This window comes from Denticeps clupeoides, chromosome 9 (assembly GCF_900700375.1).
Source record: "Denticeps clupeoides chromosome 9, fDenClu1.1, whole genome shotgun sequence".
Taxonomy (NCBI): domain Eukaryota; kingdom Metazoa; phylum Chordata; class Actinopteri; order Clupeiformes; family Denticipitidae; genus Denticeps; species Denticeps clupeoides.
The window spans coordinates 6,508,046-6,526,287 of record NC_041715.1 but is presented as its reverse complement, the minus strand read 5'-3'; the positions used below and the strand labels follow the sequence as shown (position 1 = coordinate 6,526,287).

Below are 18,242 nucleotides of genomic sequence, written 5' to 3'. Positions count from 1 at the left end.
GCCAGTGGAGAGAGTTGAGAAGAGGCGAGACAGGGGTGTATTTTGGATGATTGAAGATGAGACGGGCTGCCACATTTTGGACCATCTGGAGTGGTTTTATGGTGACTATAGAGGTTCCAGCCAGGAGAGAGTTACAGTAGTCGAGTTTCGAGATGACCATTGCCTGGCTGAACAGGGATGAACAGTTTCTAATTTATTAACACCAAATTATTATTGCAGTTACATGTGAATATTGTATGTAAAATGGTACCAATGTTACAGATGGCAAAATTCCCCTCAGCTCCCGATGGAAAAGAAAATGGAAGTCCCCCAAAAGCACAAGTGAACATTCTTTATACATTTGACTCACAGGAAGTTGCTACAGACCAATCAGTTGTTTCTGTCGTCACGCCCTCAGAGTCTCCCATCTGGGGCAGACAAGAGAGCAGGCGATCTCAAAAAACATGGCTGGTGCTTCACACCTATTATTTACCAAATGGTCGCAAGATCAAAGAACAGGAGACCGACCCCCACAGACCATCACCACCAAATGGCCACGAGAACAAAGAGGTTTTTGCCTCTCCACAAGGCAAAGTTGCAGAAGTATCGTGGTCCTGCAGAATGCCCCATCTTACATTGCAATAGTGGTATCATCTGGTGGGAAAAAGCGTAGGAGTGATAGGAAAAGCTATGTGATTGGGTGAGAATAAACAGTTCATTAGACAGTTCATCTGTGATGTTGTTCAGGCGGTACGCAATCTAATGTGGGTCCAGAGTCTGTGGGATTTGGGTTTTCATGGAAAGCAGGCTTTTCAAAGCAGTTTCTAATTTATTAACACCAAATTATTATTGCAGTTACATGTGAATATTGTATGTAAAAAGGTACCAATGTTACAGAGAAAACCAAAATGAAAAGAAAGAGAAAAGGGAGAGAAAAGCCATGAGAAAAATAGGTAAAATAGGAAAGACTCAGGTACTGATGGGAAAATTCCCCTCAGCTCCCAATGGAAAAGAAAATGGAAGTTGGCTGTTGGGTTTTCACATAAAGCAGGCTTTTCAAAGCAGTTAGTAACATTTCAGGCCGTTGGGGGGGAATTTATTCATCATTTTCCTGTGCCCAGGTCTTAATAAGCACATGCTGAAAATAAATAGGCCATCTTGAAAAATGTTATGTTAAAACACAAACTAAAATCTGCTGAAATAAAAGGCCTATGCAATAATTTATGTTGTTGGGGGGAAAAATTATGACTATGAAATAATATTTTACAACAACATGTAAATTTACATTTCACAACAATGAGCTGAATATCAAATGTGTTAAACTATTTAATTTTGATATCATATATCAGTCTCTTATTTAGTCATGTGGTTAATTAATTATTTTATTATTTAAGTACAAACGGATATAAAAGCTCCCTATTCATCAAAACGTTTTAGTTTTACATTACATAGTAAACTAAAATACTTTAGAGGTAGCCAACCTGTTGTTACATTCCCCTAATACTGTAATTTGTTTGTACATATTTATTACATTAAATGATTTCAAAATTTAATATGGGACACATTTTTCCCAATGACACATTTTGAGTACAGAAATGATCTTTTATTGCAGCAGCACAAATGCATACTCTAAAATGTAAACATGTTGGTCAGTTTTTTTCCAGCCGACGAGAAACAAATCCCTGTCATTTTCACTGTACAAATTCTGAACATCTTCAGCATCAGAGGAGCAGCATCTGTGTATCTTACATGGGTCGGTTCAGTTTGCATGGCTTTACCAGACCCTGTGTGCTAAGAGGTAGGTTGGTAAAACATTGAAACACATTTCTTCGTTCCAAATGATTGGAAGCACAGCTATCTTTAAATCATTCCGCTGAAATACTTCATGTTACTCCCTCTTGTTTTTCTTCTTGTGAGACGTCTTCCTCAGACACTTCCTAAAACAGAACGTACAGCATTTGAGCGTCACAACCACAACGGTCAGGATGATGGCGAGGAGCAGCCCGATCACGTCCAGGCTGTGGTACTGGATCCAGTTGAGCTCGTGGGCAGCAGGCCGCAGGTGCTGTGCTCCTTTGTGCCGCATGACGAACTCAGTCCAGAAAACCGCCAGGTCGAGCGGCTCGATGGGCCGGTCATTGTGCACGGCAGAGAGCTCAGTCATCTTCTCCTGGTAGCTGAGAAATCACAAGCAGAATCTGAGAATGTTTCTAGATTCTTCACTTGGGTTTATTATCTGTTCGTTAAGTAAAAGTAAATCTCCAACCCTTCAGTCATATCCTAGTCTTGACTGAATAAATGAAAATACTTTTCAGAAGGTAGACATTTCTGGATGTCCTTTTATGAAATTTTATGATGGTTTTATGACTCTTGGTGGTTCAGAAGTCAGTAGTCTTTTTTTAGTGATATCACTGTACCTCGTGTCATTGATGACCTTGTTTAGTGCAGCCAACAGTTTGTCTGAGGTCACATCGTAGACGGCCAAGGATTCGGCAACCCCTCTGGACACCATACGCTGCACGTTGTCCCCCTGGTCACCGAACAGTGGCAGCATCACCATGGGTACTCCATTACAAATTCCCTCATAGATGCCATGGGTTCCTCCATGTGTGATGAAAGCTTTGGCCTTGGGGTGACCTATAATTAGGATCAATAACTTTTTTGTTTAACTGTTTAAAATCATTTAACCTCTCGGAAGATGAAAAGAAGTATACCCAGTAGGTCATTTTGTGGCAACCACTTCATTAGCTTGACGTTCTTTGGCACATTTGCTGGCACAGGTCCTGTGTACCTCCATAAAACCTGAAGCAGCAAGCAAAAAGGTGACCTTATTATTTTAGTTTCACTTCAGTATGGATCTTGAGCTACATGAAAGCTTGTAGGTCTCCCGCTTGGTCTCACCCTCTGTGGAATCTGCCTGAATGCCTCGAAGAACTCCATGGCCTTTGCCTCTGGAATCTTGGACACCATGGAGCCAAGAGTGAAAACCACGAAGCCGTGCTTCCCAGACCCATTCACAAACTCCTCCAGGTCCTGCAGTGGTGAAATGATGAACAATTATAATTTTTTTCTATGTCTCTAGTGTCTATAAAGCTCTACACCAACAAAAACCACCTTACTCACACACCCACTAGGCTTACTAGTTTCAAGTTCAATTTTCAAGTTTATTGTCATAAGTACAAAGTACAATGTACCAAGCAGAGTGAAATTCTTACTGGAATACCATCTCTACCGACAAGACCTAGAACACTTCAAACAGAACATTGAAGACAATAAAAAATTACTTTTAATAGCATATAAAACTTGCAGTAGTGGGATGACATAAATATAAAAATATGTAAATATGACCATATAAATATAAATAAATATAAATATTATAGTAGTCAGGCAAAAAAGAAAAACTACAAAAGGCACAGGGATCATTATTCTCCTGAGATTTCCATTATAGTTTTTTAATATAACCATTTAAAATACAACCAGCAAAGGTCGTAATTAGCACAATGCATTTATATCATCATGTGATCATACCGGGGCTCACATATTAAATGCATTCTTCTTAGTTTTCATGCATCAAATCTGCATTGCCTCACAGCAGTGAGTTAAAACTCAATATCAACTCAATGTCAATCTTGTCTCTGATCATTTTAAATTAACCTGCTGCTTTCCAAAGAGTGACATTGACTGGGAGAAGGAACAGCTAATGTGGATACCCATCACATGCTAAATTTGAAAAGGCTGCCGTAAAAAAGTGCTCCATGATAAAGTGGACTCACCGCTGGTATAGGACTCCTCTTAGCACAGTTAATCCCCCCAATCTGGACCATGTTGGGCATTTGGGGTCTGGGGTACTCAAATGTAAAATCATACCTATTCAGCCAGATGGCCCCATGACCAATGAGCTCTTTGCAAGTAATGTCCTTCTTCAGATACCTTCTAGCTAGTTCGTCAAAGCCTGCATATATCTTTGGACACAGGAAACCCTCCAGTATGGTCATGAGCACGTTCTGCACCCTCTGGGGGAAGTTCATCACGTCAGTGAAGCCGGTGTTTAAGCGAGGGACGAAGGAGGGTGGAGCTGGGCACTGGGTGGCCTCCAGATCCAGGCCACAGGGGATTCCTCTCAAGAAGTAGACAGCGGGCAGGGAGAAGGCATCTGCAATGATGCTGCCGCATGGCAAGAAGGGGTCAGTGAGCATGACCTCATACTTCTCCTCCTTGAGCTTCTCCATTATAGCTTTGTTGAACAGCAGAGCTTCACAAGCCTTGACCTGCATTTCAGTGAAGTTCATCAGGACTGCCATATTCTTAAAAACGTCGTTCATAGAAGGAGCCTTCAAGAACATGTTGTCCTTCATCTTGTCCACAGCTTCCTGCAGGTCTTGATCAGTGAAGGGTATATGGTAGGTGTAGGTCGTGTAGAAGTCTTCAGGTTTGATTTGAAAGCTGCTGTCGGGCACCAGGACAGTCATTTGATGACCCAGCCGCGAGAGCTCCTTCACTAAAACCTTCATGCTGAGCCAGTGGCTGCCATCCACAGCCATGACCAGCACCTTTCCTCCAGTCACTGTCTCCGGACCACAGAGGCACAGCCAGGCCAGGACCCCCAGCATGGACACGAAGACCCTCATCATGCCGCCTCCGAGTATTTCAGTTTCAGTAAGCGAAGGAACTTGAGCTCTTCAATGTTCACGTGTCTTCAGAAGCATTGGTGGAAGCATTATATAGATGGAGGTATCATGCTAGCCCCAGCAGCAGTGTAAAGTCTAAACCTCTCCCAGCCCAGGTTAAATATTTGCAGGGAGCTTTCAGGGGCTGGGCCCTTTGATTGTGTGTGAAGTACCTCTGTGAACTTTGGTATAATTTTCTAGCTTACACCTGACAAAAGCTTTTCATTTTTTGGAGGTAACAATCTTTGTAAATTGAATGAAAACCCTTTTGTGACCATTCAAATTGAAAAGAGTACTGGAGTTACAAAAAAACTTGATAAACCTGTTTATGCTTTCTGAGGGGGTAAAATTGTGCCAGGGGTGGGAATGTATTGGAAATGAGGAAAAAAGATCCTGAGACATTTTGCACCTTTCTGGAGCAATAAAATTTACTCTAAAAGATATTTGAAATAGTTCGCTCACTCAAATGATTTGTTAAAGGATGATTTTTAAAATGATTGTTAAAGGATATTAAATATTTAAGTGGAAATGCCATGGAACAGTATTACTGTTTCAGGTGTACGGTGAGGTGGTGTGTCAGGCTGACTCTTGATCTAAAATGCCTGAGATAAAGATTAATCTGTCCATAATCTTTGCTAATTGTAGGTACACAACGATATAGATAGAGGTCTCATTATCAGCAGCGCTGTACGTTGATGTTGCCACCAAGTTTTGAGTGACTTTTCTGTCAAGCAGAGATCTAAATGTACCACTTTTTTGTGCAGTTTGGGTCTTTGTTAATCGTTGTAGGCTGCAAACCAAATCCCTGTGGATTTATCTTGATGGTTAACATCATAATATAATGCCAAAATACAACCAAATCAATGAAAGAGAGTGTACATGTTGTGTGTGATTGTGCCTATTACAGGATTGCAGTTGACACTGAGGCTTTAACTTTTGTTGGTGAAACATAGTCAATATTCTATTGACCATACGTTCTTCTTCTAAGTCTTCTTTTTTTGTTTCTCGTTTGCTTTAGTCACAATTGTATTATGATTATTGTTATTTGCCCATAGAAATATACACTACAACATCATCTCCTAGCACAATGATGCTACATGTTGTTGTATTCAATACCATTATGGTCAATAATTTGCCTTTATGGGGGGTATCACTTCACTATCTTTGACTGCAATTATTAGCACTTAAATTTAAATATTTAATCTTGAATGTAAATTCTAGTATTTTACTGAGAATAAAACAGTTTACAGGGTGAATTGGTTTACAGGGTGCATCTACCACTCGCTACATGGCAGACATGCTGACGTATAGTGTCAATGATGAAACACGTGTCCAATTGCACTGTGTCTACATTTATGTCTGCGCACACCGTCATTTCATGCCCAGGATCAAATGGCGCTCACCTGTGGGAGTGGTTTGGGTTTTCCGCTCTTCAGTCCACCAATGAGGACCATGTTGGGCATCAACGCCACAGGGAACTCGAAAGCGAAGTCGTAGAACATTAGCCACACTGCCGCGCGGCTCGCCAGTTCCACGATGGTGGTTTTCCTCTGCAGGAACTGCGAAGCCACCTTGTCTGCGTTGGCATAAATGCGACTGCAGCCTGCCGGCTCCAGCGCCGCCCTGAACAGGTTCACCGTCCTCTCCCAGAGGCTCATGCTGCTGCCGTACTGCGTGTATCGGTGGGGCACGTACGAGTTCGGTCTAGGATTCCGAGTGGCAATAAAGTCTAGTGGGCATGGAAGAGATGTGTGTATGTTGATGGAAGGTAGAGAGAGATGCTCTCCAACGATGATTCCCACGGGAAAGAAGGGGTCCGTCAGAAGAGCATCGAATTTGTAGTCCCTTAACTTCTGCATCAGCTCCTTGTTGTACAGCAGGCTCTCACTGGTGAGCATGGTGAACCAGTTCAGTGCGTCCATGGTGTCCCAGTAATTCTTTAACTTTCTAAGCATCGTGGACAAGTCTCTGTTTATAAAGTGATCCATGGCGCCATCAAACGCCTCCATCATGTCCTCCTTAGTGTACGGCACAGGGAAGGTGAGGGTTGTGCTGTGCTGTGAGGTGCCCATGCTCATGCTGACCTCTGGTATCACCACAACCACCTCGTGCCCTTTCCGCCCAAGCTCCTCCACCAGGGGCTTCATGCCCATCCAGTGGCTGCCGTCCGCGGGGATCACCAGCAGCTTTCCGGCCCGGGCCGCGCCCAGCCAAAAGGCGCAGAGCATCAGAAGCGCTACTCTCGCCATGCTGAAGCCTCGACTGCCATTTGAGCAAGAGCACGTGGGTTTTAAAAGGGGTGAAATGGTGTGTGAAACGGGTGTGTCCACTTTCGCAAGGAATGGTTGTACAAGTTTCTAGGATAGAGTAGACTTTCAAGAATATCTTAATGACAATAGAACAGAACGAACAACAAATATTAGACACGGGCCATTGTATCATATAATTAGGCAAATATTAGAAATGGGCCATTGTATCATATTACACACACCATACAGACCTAATCCAACACAGACACTCAAAAATATCTATGAATTATGATGTTTTAAATCAAGGCCTTAAACGACACATAACACATTAACCACTGCAATTAAAATACATTACTGCTGTTAAGGAGGTTGTGTTTGGTTTGTACACATACCCACTTCCCCACAATTGTCTCTGTAATAATTTTCATTATAACAAGCCTTACTATTAAGACATTTAAAATCATTATGCATCATTTAATAGGTGTGTTACTCTGAAATACTGTTCATGAGCTAGATGGGGTAGACTTTGCATATTTTTAAAAGCTACTGCTGCACAAAGGTAATTATACAAGACAAGATTACAAGATGTGGGAAATAATGAATACATTTCAGAATATGATTATTTACTTATCACCATTCTAAAAATCATCAGTAGAAAAAAACAACAGTTCAAGCTCAGCATGAGAATTTTAATATCAGTTAATTAAGACAGAACCAAGCTATTGCTACAGTTCCTAATGACAGTAATATTTTTTTCATGGGAAAGGAAATGTTAATTACATTATAAGTATACATGACACGCTTGGAGTGTAGAAAAGCTGGTTTATTACAGCAACATGAATGCATACTGTGAAATGTAAATATAAACTGGTGAACTTGTTCAACATGCCCATTGTGTCCTTGTGATTCTCAAATACATATTTAATGAAATTCATTTTGTGTATTCATGTTTCAATGTGCTTATTCTGGCTTTTATTTTAGAGTCCATCTCTCAGAGTTGAGGTGTAGCTCTGATGAAACCTACAGATTTTGCCATTCTTTGTAAGTGGGAAAAATTGTCAGTCAATCAAATACTTATTGTCCTTTTTGTCCATCCTCTGTCCACCGGCAAGTTTTAAGGCCTGACCTACCGGTTGAGCGAAATCGCATGCATTATAAGTGAATGGCTTTGTTGTGTGTTGTGTGGCATCAGATTGTTAGGGTCACACCAAATGTCCATAGTTTGCAAAGAACTCTTCATCCTGCCAGGCGTCCCCCAGGCCTCCAAGCCCCTCCCCCCACCTCCGACAATCAGACAGCATCACTGTTGTGCTAATTCCAGTCAAAGGAACAAAACCGGTTCGGAACCTGGCCAGCAGAAACCATCTCTCTTCTTCAAGACTGTTTTGAATGCAATGACTGACATATGTTTAGGGAGGCTGCAATCAACAGTGACGACACCATCAATTTGGATGAGTACACGACATCACTCAACTACTACATCAGCAAATGCACTGATGATCTTACAGTCTTCAAGTTCGTTACCTCATGTCCCAATCAGAAGTTGCTCAAAGCTCGAGACATCGCTTTCAAGTAGGGTGACAAGTCTGCAGCGAGGGCCAAACTGTCTTGAGCCATTAGAGCAGCAAAGTGTGCACACGGGCAGAAAATCCACAGCCACTTCCACCACTCTGCATCTGACTCTCGCCCGCCTGGACAATAAAGACACATACGCACGAATGCTGTTCGTAGACTTCAGTTCAGCATTCAACACCATCATTCCTCAGGACCTGGTCGAGAAGCTGAGCCTGATGGGACTGCCTCAGTCTCTCCAGATCGGGAACAGCATCTGCAGCACTACTTGACCTGCTCAGGGCTGTTCGCTCAGTCCAGTGCTGTTCACCCTTCTGACACACGACTGTGCAGTCTCTCTTCCCTCCAAAACATTAAACACACACACACATATTGCTTCCTGAAAGCCACCAGCATTGTGAAGGACTCCCCTCACATGCACTTACCCTTTGGAAAAAGCCACTTGGGCCCTCAATGCCAGACTCTGCAACAGTTTCGTCCTTACAGGCCATCAGACACCTGAACGCTCAACCTCTTATGTTCAGAACATAACCTCTATTGCATTTCTATTACGGCAGCGCTTGCACATTTTTTACTTTCACCTTCATTACCCATTTCACTGTTTTTTTTAAGCACTGTTTGTCTTTGTTGTCCACATGTTTTGTTTGATCCAAATGTTACTCTTGTGTAGCGTTTCTTCTTCTGCGTTGTGTAATTTTTTTATTTCTTTTCTTGAACCGTAATAGACGAGCTGACACCCAAGAAATTTTCCGTGCAAAGTGTATTCTGTATAAAAACAAGGTCACGCCAGAACATTGCGCCACAACTCGCGTCTCTCTGCACCTCTCTCTCTCACAGCCCACGCCATGTGTATAAGAGGACTAAACATTAACATAAAGCATTCATAATTTATAACACTACATACCTGTACAAAAGCAAGGTCACATCAGAACATCGCGTCACAAACCGCGTCTCTCTGCACCTCTCTCTACAATATACAGTATTAACGGAACATGAAAAAATATTCACAAAATAACACACATGCAAAATATTCCTAATATGTACATAAATTAAAATAGAAAAAAATAACTTTTTGCACACAAACCCCACGCACCTCTCACAGCTCATGCCATGTGTCTAAGAGAACTAAACCGGGTCTCCAACCCACTAACCCAAGGGCACGGCTGCATCCAACCACTTTTCGGGGGGTGATCAAAGTTTTAGAACCCACATAACTTCTTATAATAACCATAAATTGAACAAACAAAAATACAGAAACATATTTAACATAACCAGAAACATTAACACATTTTAACATTCTACAATTGAACAAACACCCTGATTGTCATTATAATTCCCTTACCCACATCAGAATACAGGTAAACAAAATAAAAGTCTTTAGAAAATAAGAAAATAAAAGACACAAGAAAGAAGAAATACACTTATAAATCTAGTGTAACCATTTAACTCCGGCACACTTGCACTGCCTGTGTCCCGTGTTTTTGCACTTCACGTAACCCGGTTTATGTTGGTCTGTAACCTTGTTTAAATGTTACATGTAGCACCAGGTTTCTGAGAAACGTTTAGTTTCACTACGTACTGTCTACTGTCTACGTAATGTGACAGGAAATCGGTGAGGGTGACAGGAATATTATTATTAACATATAAAATGCATTTGTATGACCTGTAATGAGACTACTGTCCTGCGCAAGAAATACTCTGCAGGTGGACAAACGTTCGGCTGCAGAAATCCCCTGCTTTGTAATGATTGTACCTCAGATTCATTGTCAATAAGTCCAGGTTGAAAACACATCTTTTTAGCCTAGCATTCCATGACAGTTAAATGCCCACATACTGGGAAGAACATCTCGACTAGGCTGTCCTAGGTAGACTGCCAACATGTAGCCAAGGATTCTACCAGAACCTGCTCAGCCCCAGCCACCCAACTACGATTTGCAAAGGACCAAAAGGGACCAAGATCATCACAGTATGCATTTACATGCATAAAGCCAGCAGAAGTAACCAAGGAATTGTTCCCTGGTTGCTAGGTACCGTACTCTGAAAAAATTATCTTTAGAATTTACATGGTTTGAATGTAAATTTATATGATTTGAATCAGTCTGTTACGAATCGGTCTAGGGGCTCCGGCCCGTAACAAAAGAAAGGACACAAACGTAAACCTACTAAGACGAAACGGATAATTTTAACAAGTATTTTATTAACTACTAAATATATAAATAAAGAAGAAATACATACAAAACGAATTACAACAAATAACGGCAAACAAAACAGGAAAACAGAGAAAAACAGACAAACACCAAAGCAGGCCGACACAACAAGTTGCGTCGCCTCCTAGGGGAAGCGCAGGGGAAACCGGAAGTGATGTCAAAGGGAAAGGGTAGGAAGGCGGGTGGGTGGATGGCACGGCAAGCGCAGCCCCGAAAAAGGAGACTGAGGCTCCTTTTATTCTGTCTGTCCCACAGCAGGTACAGGTGGGCTCAATTTACAATCACCAGGCACCTGCAAACAACACAAAACACAGAACAGAAACACGCCCCAATATACCAGGACGTAACACAGTCCCACATGTTAAGAATATGGCCAACCGACATAAATGTTAAATTGTTTCTCAGTTCATTTTTACTCTTTAAAGCAAAATATTTAAGTCATGTATGATTGGCTAAAAAATTATGATAATATTGAGTTCCTTAATACCAATTTATTGTGTAATTTGAACACAATTTTATCACTTTTAGAGTAGGAGATTTTCGACTGAAACATAAACCTGTGGAAGTCTTTAGTTTAGGTTATTTAAACAATTTGTTTTTGAAGAGCCAGAACAGAGAATTTAAGTGAGCATCTAACAATCATTGGTATTTCATGGTTGCATGGGTGAAAGCACTCCAAATGATCACAGCAGCGTCTAACCCTATCTTTATGTTTTCAGCACACAATCAGTTTTCACAATCACCCAAGCGCTAACCTCCGTGTTCAGTTCCCCCTCTGCTGGTGCGTATATGTGCGTTTTCCCCTTTGAGGCGATTTAAAGTGAAGTGATTGTCAATGTAATACACAGCACAGCACACGGTGCACACAACGAAATGTGATAAAGTGAAGTGATTGTCACATGTGATGCACAGCAGCACAGCATACGTTGCGCACATTGAAATGTGTCCTCTGCATTTAACCCATCACCCTAAGTGAGCAGTGGGCAGCCATGAAAGTGTGTGGGGACGGTGCTTTGCTCAGTGGCACCTCAGCGGATCGAGATTCGAACCGGCAACCTTCTGATTGCGGGGCTGTTAGGCCACCACTGCCCCGTGTTGGGATTTGTCGACTGCCAGGATATGAGGAGACCTCAGATGGGAAGACAGCGGCCTACTGTTCTCAGAGAAGTTTGATTAGTTTAAGAGAGAACGTATCTGAGATACCGTTTATTGTGCTATGTTGTCTCGTGTTGGTTCTCCCTCCTATGTGTGTCCTCTTCTGCCCATGTGTGTAAATTCCCCTGTGTTAGTGTGTTAGTGTTGTGTACAGCTTGTGTGTGTTTTGTTCAGGGTTTTGCGATAGTGTATATAGTTGGTTTGGTTGTATATAGCATTTCTTGCACTGTAAATAAATACACCTATATTGCACTCTGGACTGTCCCGTGTGTTCCTCCTGTGCACTGTCCATGTCCTACACATTGTTCATATTCCTCTACTCCAGATAGGAATGTTACAGTTACATTTTCTGTATTTTCACATGAAAGAAACCTGACACATTTTGAGTGTAGAAAAGACAAATAGCAATAATGAAAAGACGGTTTATTATGGCGACATGAATGCATAGTATTAAATATTTGGTTATTAGCAAAGACTGATCAGTTTCAGTTGCTCAATTATTATCCAGAGGATAGAGATAAAACAAATAAGCCTGTCCCTGTTAAAAACCCTTCCTCAGCAAGCGGTACGTCTTGAATTGTTAATGTCGAGTTTGCAACCAAAAAAAAAGTTAGCATAATCTAAATGAGCCCTACAACTCCAACACGTAGGGATTTATGTGGGGATTGTCTCTGGCTAAGATGAATGTCAATGGTCAGAAGTAAACTAGACTTGTAAACTAGTGGACATGTTTAATATTCATACATTTATTGCAATAACAGTCCCAAAGAATATAAGATTCAAAAAAATATTTTTGACAACCCTGTAAAATATAAAAGCACATTCCTCTGTGTCACTCCCGCTTGTTTTTCTTCTTGTGAGACGTCTTCCTCAGACACTTCCTAAAACAGAACGCACAGCATTTGAGCGTCACAACCACAACGGTCAGGATGATGGCGAGGAGCAGCCCGATCACGTCCAGGCTGTGGTACTGGATCCAGTTGAGCTCGTGGGCAGCAGGCCGCAGGTGCTGTGCTCCTTTGTGCCGCATGACGAACTCAGTCCAGAAAACCGCCAGGTCGAGCGGCTCGATGGGCCGGTCATTGTGCACGGCAGAGAGCTCCGTCATCTTCTCCTGGTAGCTGAGAAATCAGACAAAGAATTTTGCTACATTTTATATAAAGAATTGACACCAAATGTATCAATGTAAATCAATAAAAGTAAGATTACTTTACTTGTACTGAAATTTTTTTTCAGACAGTATCATCACCTAGATATGCACACATCTAAAGGGTTCCATATGTCAAGTGTTATGAAAAGTAGTAACATTTCGTGTTCTGATGTCACAAATATCACTGTACCTCGTGTCATTGATGACCTTGTTTAGTGCAGCCAACAGTTTGTCTGAGGTCACATCGTAGACGGCCAAGGTTTCGGCAACCCCTCGGGCCACTAGGCGCTGCACATTGTCCCCCTGGTCACCGAACAGTGGCAGCATCACCATGGGTACTCCATTACAAATTCCCTCATAGATGCCATGGGTTCCTCCATGTGTGATGAAAGCCCTGACCTTGGGGTGACCTATAATAAGGATCAATTTTTTTTTTTGTTCCGGTTTTACTGTTTAAAATCATTTAACCTCTTGGAAGATGAAAAGAAGTATACCCAGTAGGTCATTTTGTGGCAACCACTTCATTAGCTTGACGTTCTTTGGCACATTTGCTGGCACAGGACCTGTGTACCTCCATAAAACCTGAAGCAGCAAGCAAAAAGGTGACCTTATTATTTTAGTTTCACTTCAGTATGGATCTTGAGCTACATGAAAGCTTGTAGGTCTCCCGCTTGGTCTCACCCTCTGCGGAATCTGCCTGAATGCCTCGAAGAACTCCATGGCCTTTGCCTCCGGAATCTTGGACACCATGGAGCCAAGAGTGAAAACCACGAAGCCGTGCTTCCCAGACCCATTCACAAACTCCTCCAGGTCCTGCAGTGGTGAAAGGGAACCCTCTTTTAATCATCTACAGCTAATGCAGAAACCAGCCATCTGTTTTTGACCCTTTTTTTCCCAGAAAGCTGTTAGTGTCAATAAAACATTACGCTATCAGTACGGAAATTACATTCCTCTTATGCCCACTAGTGGTGCTAGAGGATTATATCGGACAAAGAAAATGGTGTTCTGGACAAGTTTGACAAAAAGTTTTCTAATTCTACTGAGGAAAGGTTCCATGATTATTATTTTTTTTTGTTTCATTATGATAGTTAATATATGTAATCCATTCAACTTTTTTGGTTAAATCCACTTTTCATTCAGTATTATGTAAAAATAAAGAAACTGAGATAATGGCAAATTCTCATTAAGCAGATAAAAATAAATCAAACCCAACCTACAGTACAGGCCAAAGGTCTGACACACCTTCTCATTCAATTTGTTTTGTTTATTTCCATGACCATTTGCATTGGTAGATTCTCACTGAAGGCATCAAAACTATGAATGAACATGTGGAGTTATGTACTTAACAAAAAAAGGTGAAATAAGTGAAAACATGTTTTATATTTTAGTTTCTTTTCTCTGATTACTGCTTTGCACACTCTTGGCATTCTCTCGATGAGCTTCGAGAGGTCGTCACCTGAAATGGTTCTTCAACAGTCTTGAAGGAGTTCCCAGAGGTGTTTAGCACTTGTTGGCCCCTTTACCTTCACTCTGTGGTCCAGCTCACCCCAAACCATCTCGACTGGGTTCAGGTCCGGTGACTGTGGAGTCCAGGTCTCCACTTTTTGTAAAGTACATAACTCCACATGTGTTCATTCATAGTTTTGATGCCTTCAGTGAGAATCTACCAACGTAAATGGTCATGAAAATAATGAAAACACATCAAATGAGAAGGTGTGTCCAAACTTTTGGCCTGTACTGTATACCCCTTAAAATAATTGCTATTTTTTGTTATTTTAGTTGCTTGTTCTTTTTTCATTATCATAACATTTAAGCATTTGATTTCTGCAATGTTTTTTACTCAGACCAAACCAGCATTGCCTCATGAGTTCAAAACGCAATATCTACTCAATATTTGTTTTTATCATTTTAACACAGACAGTTGCTTTCCAAATCGATAAGGTTTTATCATTATTTATTTGACCCAGCGTGGAAATTTGAAAAAGCTGCAGTAAAAAAGTGCTCCATGATAAAGTGGACTCACCGCTGGTATAGGGCTCCTCTTAGCACAGTTAATCCCCCCAATCTGGACCATGTTGGGCATTTGGGGTCTGGGGTACTCAAATGTAAAATCATACCTATTCAGCCAGATGGCCCCATAACCAACAAGCTCTTTGTAAGTAATGTCCTTCTTCAGATACCTGCTGGCTAGTTCGTCAAAGCTTGCATACATCTTTTTGCACAGGAAGCCCTCCAGTATGGTCATGAGCACGTTCTGCACCCTCTGGGGGAAGTTCATCACGTCGGTGAAGCCGGTGTTAAAGCGAGGGATGAAGGAGGGTGGAGCTGGGCACTGGGTGGCCTCCAGATCCAGGCCACAGGGGATTCCTCTCAAGAAGTAGACAGCGGGCAGGGAGAAGGCATCTGCAATGATGCTGCCACATGGCAAGAAGGGGTCAGTGAGCATGACCTCATACTTCTCCTCCTTGAGCTTCTGCATGAGGGCTTTGTCATAGAGGAGACCTTCACAAGCCTTCACCTGCATATCAGTGAAGCTTACCAGGCGTGCTACATTCTCAAAAATGTCGTTGGGAGAAGGAGCCTTCAGGAATACAACGTCCTTCATCTTGTCCACATTGTCCTGCAGGTCTTTATTGCTGTATGGAACATGGAAGGTGTAGGTCGTGTAGAAGTCTTCAGGTTTGATATGAAAGCTGCTGTCGGGCACCAGGACAGTCACTTGATGGCCCAGCCGCGAGAGCTCCTTCACCAGAATCTTCATGCTGAGCCAGTGGCTGCCGTCCACGGGCATGACCAGCACCTTTCCTCCAGTCACTGTCTCCGGACCACAGAGGCACAGCCAGGCCAGGACCCCCAGCGTGGACACGAAGACCCTCATCATGCCGCCTCCGACTTGGGACCCAGCAGCGAGGTGAAGTGTTTTACGTGTCTTGACACCGCCGCTCGGTCTGAGCTGCTTGTGTGAGGGAGGCGTTTTATATCCGAAAGGTATCGTGCTCCGCTTCCCCCAGCAGCAGTGTAAAGTCTAAACCTCTCCTGGCCCGGGTTAATCATTTGCAGGGAGCTTTCAGGAGCTGGAGCTCTTTCATCCTCAGGGTTCACGATTCGCTTTGACACAGCGTGAACTGTAATGATCTAGCTGAGCACTGACAGAAGCGTTCTCTGTATCGCATTTCAGTTTGGGTTTAGACATGACAGTCCTTATGAACTAAATAAAAGCTCTGCTTATATTGAGGAACACATATACTTACTTACACATGTATGGATAAATAGTTTTTGGCAGCAGCTACTGCTATGAGACTCTTATTTTGTCCATTCATCTCAATTTCTGTGCATAGTTCATTTAAAGTTGCATTTCCCATGGCGGACAACCTGCCAAACCCGTTTGTGGATTTATGAGAAGAGGCAGGGGTGCAGTACAGATAACAGCATTGCATGTTGAATGTGTTGGTAAAGGTTACGTGTGTTAGACGTGGTACAGTATTACAGTTGCAGCTGCAGGGTGGGGTGGTGTGGAAGTGACTCTTGAACTAGTACACCTGAGATAAAGATTAATCTGTTCATATTATCTGCTAATTGTAGGTGTGCACGCCGTCATTTCATGCCCAGGATCAAATGGCGCTCACCTGTGGGAGTGGTTTGGGTTTTCCGCTCTTCAGTCCACCAATGAGGACCATGTTGGGCATCACCGGCACCGGGAACTCGAAAGCGAAGTCGTAGCGCATTAGCCACACTGCCGCGCGGCTCGCCAGTTCCACGATGGTGGTTTTCCTCTGCAGGAACTGCGAAGCCACCTTGTCTGCGTTGGCATAAATGCGACTGCAGCCTGCCGGCTCCAGCGCCGCCCTGAACAGGTTCACCGTCCTCTCCCAGAGGCTCATGCTGCTGCCGTACTGCGTGTATCGGTGGGGCACGTACGAGTTTGGTCTAGGATTCCGAGTGGCAATAAAGTCTAGTGGGCATGGAAGCGATGCCTGCATGAAGATGGAAGGTAGAGAGAGATGCTCTCCAACGATGATTCCCACGGGAAAGAAGGGGTCCGTCAGAAGGGCATCGAATTTGTAGTCCCTTAACTTCTGCATCAGCTCCTTGTTGTACAGCAGGCTCTCACTGGTGAGCATGGTGAACCAGTTCAGCGCTCCCAAGGTGTCCCAGTAATTCTTCAGCTTTGCAAGCGTCGTGGACACTTCCCTGTTCATGAGGTGATCCAGGGTGCTCTCGAACGCCTCCATCATGTCCTCCTTAGTGTACGGCACAGGGAAGGTGAGGGTTGTGCTGTGCTGTGAGGTGCCCATGCTCATGCTGACCTCTGGAATCACCACAACCACCTCGTGCCCTTTCCGCCCAAGCTCCTCCACCAGGGGCTTCATGCCCATCCAGTGGCTGCCGTCCGCGGGGATCACCAGCAGCTTTCCGGCCCGGGCCGCGCCCAGCCAAAAGGCGCAGAGCAGCAGCAGCGCTACTCTCGCCATGCTGAAGCCTCGACTGCCGGTTGAGCAAGAGCACGTGGGTTTTAAAGGAGAGCCTTTTGGTTGAATGAAAGGGGTGTGCCAACAAGGAAGGGCCATGTTGGTTTTCCCAGGCGAGAGTACACTAAAAAGAGCTGAAGGTCACACAAATCTGCCATAACGTTACATATTACCTGGTGCAGATTGCGGGAGCCGTAAAGATTAGCACGAGCTTTGAAACCCTAAAAAAACGTGAGTGACACAGCACATGGGCCCACCTCTGACCTGGCGCGTGTTTCAGCTCAGCTCCTGTCCCGGTTGGTGGATTTCTTTGTTTAACCCCGCCCTGTGTATGCTCAGAGGTGAAGGTAAAGGAGTCTGTCCCAGTCAGGCAGGACCAGGCAACTGGTCATGGTGACACTGCTTTTTAAAGTTAAAGGGGAGGTTTTTGCTAAAAGGGAACGTAAAATCTCTGCAAAGGGCAAAAAAAAATCAATTTTGATTTATGCAATGATGTTTTTCATTAGCGTTCAAATTGTAAATAAGGACTTGTTGCCTGATCAATCCCCTGGTGCTATAAAAAAAAACCCTCAATCAACATAGCCTCCTCCATCCCTGCTTCATATCTAAATTTCGTAATTTAACATGCCTATTTGAAAAATGGCTGTTTATTCCTGTGTGATGTTATATTACACTTACGATTAGTGTTTACAGGGACAGTCCCCCAGGAGACACTCAGGGTTAAGTGTCTTGCTCATGGAAGGTCAAACAAAGTCTTATTTGCTGGGGGAATTAATCTGTTGGCCAGTTGGTGG

General features: G+C 43.1%; 2 protein-coding genes and 1 pseudogene across 2 annotated transcripts; all 3 read right to left on the bottom strand.

Annotated features, from left to right (window-relative positions):
• Positions 1-1,185: 1,185 nt before the first annotated feature.
• On the bottom strand, positions 1,186-4,720 carry LOC114796612 (UDP-glucuronosyltransferase-like). Its single transcript, XM_028990953.1, has 5 exons — positions 3,753-4,720; positions 2,881-3,012; positions 2,694-2,781; positions 2,397-2,616; positions 1,186-2,156 (listed from the first exon to the last, which is right to left on the bottom strand). Exons 1-5 carry the CDS (start codon positions 4,608-4,610, stop codon positions 1,868-1,870), a joined length of 1,587 nt encoding a protein of 528 aa, XP_028846786.1. The 5' UTR covers positions 4,611-4,720; the 3' UTR covers positions 1,186-1,867.
• Positions 4,721-6,034: 1,314 nt separating this feature from the next.
• On the bottom strand, positions 6,035-6,895 carry LOC114796834 (UDP-glucuronosyltransferase 1-6 pseudogene; annotated as a pseudogene).
• A 5,340-nt stretch (positions 6,896-12,235) lies between these two features.
• LOC114796833 (UDP-glucuronosyltransferase 1-1-like) lies at positions 12,236-17,451 on the bottom strand. The gene is made up of 5 exons (XM_028991324.1): positions 16,606-17,451; positions 13,661-13,792; positions 13,474-13,561; positions 13,170-13,389; positions 12,236-12,950 (listed from the first exon to the last, which is right to left on the bottom strand). The coding sequence occupies exons 1-5, from the start codon at positions 17,449-17,451 to the stop codon at positions 12,662-12,664; spliced, it is 1,575 nt and encodes a 524-aa protein (XP_028847157.1). The 3' UTR covers positions 12,236-12,661.
• Between the last annotated feature and the right edge of the window lie 791 nt (positions 17,452-18,242).